Source organism: Ptychodera flava, chromosome 7 (assembly GCF_041260155.1).
Source record: "Ptychodera flava strain L36383 chromosome 7, AS_Pfla_20210202, whole genome shotgun sequence".
Classification (NCBI taxonomy): Eukaryota; Metazoa; Hemichordata; class Enteropneusta; family Ptychoderidae; genus Ptychodera; species Ptychodera flava.
The window spans coordinates 11713714-11718771 of NC_091934.1; the positions used below are offsets into that span (position 1 = coordinate 11713714).

The window sequence follows — 5058 nt, forward strand, 5'->3', positions numbered from 1 at the left end:
TTAAAATGATTCATTATGAGGTGTCTAGACATATTTGAGAAGATCAATATCAGGTTATTCCAACAAGGCATGAAATTAAACCAAAAAGTTTCATTTTTTGGGTAATTCTACCCAAAATATAACAGATTAGTATAAAATTGAAGGACAGGTTACTGTTTCCAGTGAACCAAAGGAAATTGTAAATAAATATACAAATTTGATGTTTCACTTCCTAATTATGAGTAAATAAAGTACATTTTGTCCAAAATGCCATTTTTTGAGTTTTTTTACCCAAGATAATGGGAATGACTGTCAGGAGAGACTACTTCAGTTTCACTCACAAGTACAAGAAAACGTCAAAGAAGACTGAAATTAAGAGAAAGAAATATGGAAATTTTATTTCTTATAATTAAGAATTTGACAGAAAACTTCCCTTTTTACCACTTTTTGCCCCAAATTATGCATAAATGATGTTACGGGTGTATGATTCTGTTCCAAAATATGGAAAAGTTTAGAACTACAAACTTAACATGATAGGACATTATGAATGTCTAAAGATGTCCAAATTTAGATGAATATGAGCAAAAATATTCAAATTCATGTTTTTTGCCCCAAATCTTCTGAATTGAAATGTTTCATGTGATATAGAATGCAAATCTCTGGCTGATGGTTGCAAGAATACATACAAATATACAAATGAACCCATGTTCATTCATAGAGATTTAGTTAAGGTGTTTTTGTCAAGAAGATTAAGAAATTATCAAGACTTTTGGAAGAGAAGATGTCATCAACAGGTGCTGAACAGAATATTGAGTTGTAAATTCAGAATGGCTGATTTGACCAGTCAAGTTTGTTATTGTATTTCTTGAAATTTCGGTGGTACTTTACTAGCAGTATAGATTCGAAACTGCTATAAGCTGCACAAAGGATAGCTCTATGTTTATTTTCATACAGTGTCTATTCGGTATCACTTTCATCACTTGAAGTAGCTGCTATTTTATCATCTTCTGCCTCAGCTTTGTTTCCACAAGATACACATTCACAGAGCTCTGTACACAGCAGTGATGCACTTTTGCAAGAACATCTGGAAGTCTCACACGATGATTTCTGGCATTTACATTTGATTAACTTCATCACTGAATCTGGAGCTGGAGGCAAAGTCATCCACTGTATGGTGAGAGTGGTATCAGAACACAGCCATCCATGACCATGTGGGTTTGGCGCATCGACTGTTTGCAGTAGACATCGTCTGTGAACAGAAGCCTGGCAATTTGCCCGTTTAGTGTGTTGTACCAAGCTGTCCTTGTTTGGAGGGAGGGAATTGTCATTCATGCCGAGTCGAAAGCAACTGTATCTTGCATCATTGATGTTGTTACCTTGATTTTGGTCATAAACTTGACAAACAAATCTTTCAATTCGCTGCAGCAATTGATCTGTGATTTCCCATTCCATACCCAACTGATGAAATGTTGCAATGTGGCTTTCTTCACTCAACATTATTTTCACCAGCTTCTTCTTACTCTTTCCTCTGAAAGCACTGACTGTGTCGCAGCCTGAAAATACATGGATACCAACAAGGGCCTGTGCAGCTTTCTCCCCTAAACCATCTGCTATTCTGTTGACATGCAAGATTCTGCCATTTCTACCTGTTATGTGTTGATACAGGTTGGCTTGCAGACAATGAATAATGCTGATGGTCAAAATAATCACATCTGTATCAGGGCTTCTAATGATGACAGTGTCAGTATCTTCATAACTTGCAGCATGTTTTGTGTGGAGGAGGAGACGAGTGTCAGCCTCTTCATGGTCACATCTTAGTTCTTGCACTTCAATGGTCACCATAATATACCAAATACCATAAGATTCTATGATATCACTTGGTGGCAGAGTGAGTGTCCTCTGCTTAGACTTTGCAATGTTAATCATTGCATTTGAGGTAGAACTGCCTTGAGTTTCACCGGAAACTTCGTCTTGCATTCTCTGGAGGATTATACCATTGGTGTTATGAGTTGTTCCTTTACCTGAAAAATATTTTGAAATATATCAAAGGACTAGTGGTGATAGTTATGACAATTATAAAATCAAGATTTTCAATCAACACATAAGACTTGCACGGTATCATGTTGCCTTTATAGTTTCACTCAAGTAAACATCAAAATTTACATATTTATGTTTACCTGTTGAAACCATTTGTATACTAAAATTTGGGAAAACATCAACAATGTACCATGTAATAGTAGTACTGTTATATAGAGTCCTTCAGGTAAGATTTGTTTCAATAATAATTTCAGCTTTTCCACAAACTACCTACCTGTCAGTGTTTCTTCTCCAAAGTCATTGTTGTCCCACACAAGAGTTGTAAACACTCCTTACTCAAAGCCTGGTGGAATCCAATTTCCTTGCAGCTGTTGAATAGCCAATGCAGTGTCATGTTGTAAAATCTGTGAATGTGATGTACAATGACCTAAACCATTCAACAGCCCTAACATTACTGATGAGCCTGTAATATGGCGGACTGCCATTCCAAGAGCAACGTGTTTTGGTGTAGCTTTCCTTCCTTTGGAAGACAAGTAGATTAGATCTTGTCCGATTGACAAGAGTTTATTCTGTGCATCATCTGAGACTTTGACATAGTTTTCTGAACAAAAGTCTGTAGAAACTCCTGTACACCAGGCAAGGAAATTAAATAATTTCACTGGCACCACTTCCTGGCATCGCTGCAAAGTGACATCTGCTTTTGGTGGCCACTCGCTGACAAAGTCTGCACTCTCGATGACATCATGTAGCTGCATGGCAGCATGGAAAATATCACGCACTTCACTGCAGCTGCTTGCTGTTGACTCCTGCATACACTGCTCAATTTCATCTTCACTTTCAGATTCCGGTGTTATATTTAATACCTGGCTTCTACTCTTTGTTTGAGCAAGCACTTATTCACATTCATGAAAGTGAGGGCGATAAATTGTAGCCTGTCACCATATTTTTTCACAAGTCTTTTTTTGAATGCAGTGTTTCTGTAGGTAGATGCATCATAGTGTTCTTTATCACTTATGATTTTCACGAACAGATTCTTCAATGCTGTCATTCGTAAGACTTCACCCCCATCAAATTTTTTTTCAATGACGTTCATACAAAGAATCTTGAATGATGGAGTGTACATAACATCACTGTCAGCTTCATCTTTCTTCTCATATGGTTTCTCTAAGCAACGAGTTTAATTTCAATAGCATGAATTGTGATATTTTACTTCAATGCTGACCAAGTCTTGACCTCTGATTTGAACCAAAAGTTCCTCATCCTCTTTGAGCTATGCAGCTTTCAACAGACTTTCACCAGTTTCGCATGATGTCATTTTTTCTACTGTTCGTTTTCCTGTCTTCCTGTCATTCATGCGTTTCACACTTCTACATATCAAACACATTGGGGTAACACATGCACCCTTCTACGTTTACCACCAGAAATACTGTAGGAACCAGTAGCTGACCTTAAACTTCGCTTTGCTGGTGGTTCAGTTTCCTTATCAATGCTATCATTGCATCCATCTTCGACCTCATGTGGTACTGGTAATCTTGGCCTACCTTTTTCAATTCGTGTCACTGCTTGAGCAATAAGGCATTTGTCTGTGAAACGTCTGTAACACGACGTGAAAACCAATGTTGTCTTGACATTCTGGACTGAAGTTCATGGCAACTTCTTTTTCCAAACCATCAAGAGCTTCCATTTCTCAACGCATTCGATGAATTTCGCCCAGGATGCTTCAGAAAATGGTCGAATTAATTCATTTTGTATGTCCAATACATGACAAACACATACAGTGTTGTTGACCTCGGCCATGATTGTTTCTTACATAACACGCTTTCTGATTGGACAATAAGCCCTAGAACCAATAGTCATGTATGTTACAAAACCTAATTAACATAAAGAGAAGCCATTGACCTCAACAGCACACAGAAATTCTCCTGATTTCTTTTCAGCTATTATACAGCAATTGTTCCAAGTAAAACGTATGGAACTGCTTTGTTATGTAATCTGCAAAACTTGAAATGGTAGATTGCCACATACAGTAAGTTCTGAGGAAAACCTCTGTCAACAAAGTGACACAAAAAACTGGGTCGGCCCACAGACTATTATGAAATGCAAAGATGGCAACCTTGACTCATTGGTTGCTATGGTACATCAAGTGGTGAACAATTGCTGAGGACGTAATCCTCTACTAAGACCAATATTAGATTTAATGTGACGATGAAATAACATATCTCGTGTAAGATTTGTTGCCGACAAATATACAATACTAAATTTGCCACGAAAAAGGAAGTCATATGGCAGCATTGTCCTATCGATACTTGCTCCTGGTATTCGGATATTCCAAAAAAATAAGACAATTCAATATAGATACTTCAAAAGTGCCTATACTTACCGCCTGTTCATTTACAGAGAGAGAGAGAGAGAGAGAGAGAGAGAGAGAGAGAGAGAGAGAGAGAGAGCGCAATCATTTAGTGGAGTTGTAAAGTTAAAATCTCTCAACTATATAACGTTACATTAGAACGTCTTTTAATATACGAAAATGTCATTTCATTACTATATATAATGACGTTGTAAATATCAGTGAATTTTTTCATGCCATTTAATTATATTAATAATGATAATGTAACCGATTTTCCACGATACAGTACCGGATTTTCACTGCATATCCAAATTTACAGGCATGCTAGGAACTATAAATATATTAATAATGTATCATCTGCCAGCCAATAATGGTACGAAGCAAACATTGTACTCCATTCCGTACTCGGCTTTGCCTTGTACGTTATGAAATGCAAAGATGGCTACCTTGAATTATTGGTTGGCAATGGTACGTCAAGTGCTTAATAATTGCTGAGGATGTAATCCTCTACTAAGACCAATATTAGCTTTAATATGACGATGAAATACCACATGTCATGTAAGAATTGTTGCCGACAAATATACAATACTGAATTTGCCACGAAAAAGGAAGTCATATGGCAGCATTGTACAATCGATATTTGCTCCTGGTATTGGGATATCTCTGAAAATAAGACAATTCGATGTATGTAATTC

General features: G+C 37.0%; 1 protein-coding gene across 1 annotated transcript; it reads right to left on the bottom strand.

The window, feature by feature from the left end:
* Positions 1–407: 407 nt before the first annotated feature.
* Positions 408–3975, bottom strand: LOC139136120 (uncharacterized). The gene is made up of 2 exons (XM_070703890.1): positions 2291–3975; positions 408–2000 (listed from the first exon to the last, which is right to left on the bottom strand). Exon 2 carries the CDS (start codon positions 1954–1956, stop codon positions 937–939), a length of 1020 nt encoding a protein of 339 aa, XP_070559991.1. The 5' UTR covers positions 1957–2000; positions 2291–3975; the 3' UTR covers positions 408–936.
* Positions 3976–5058: the final 1083 nt, after the last annotated feature.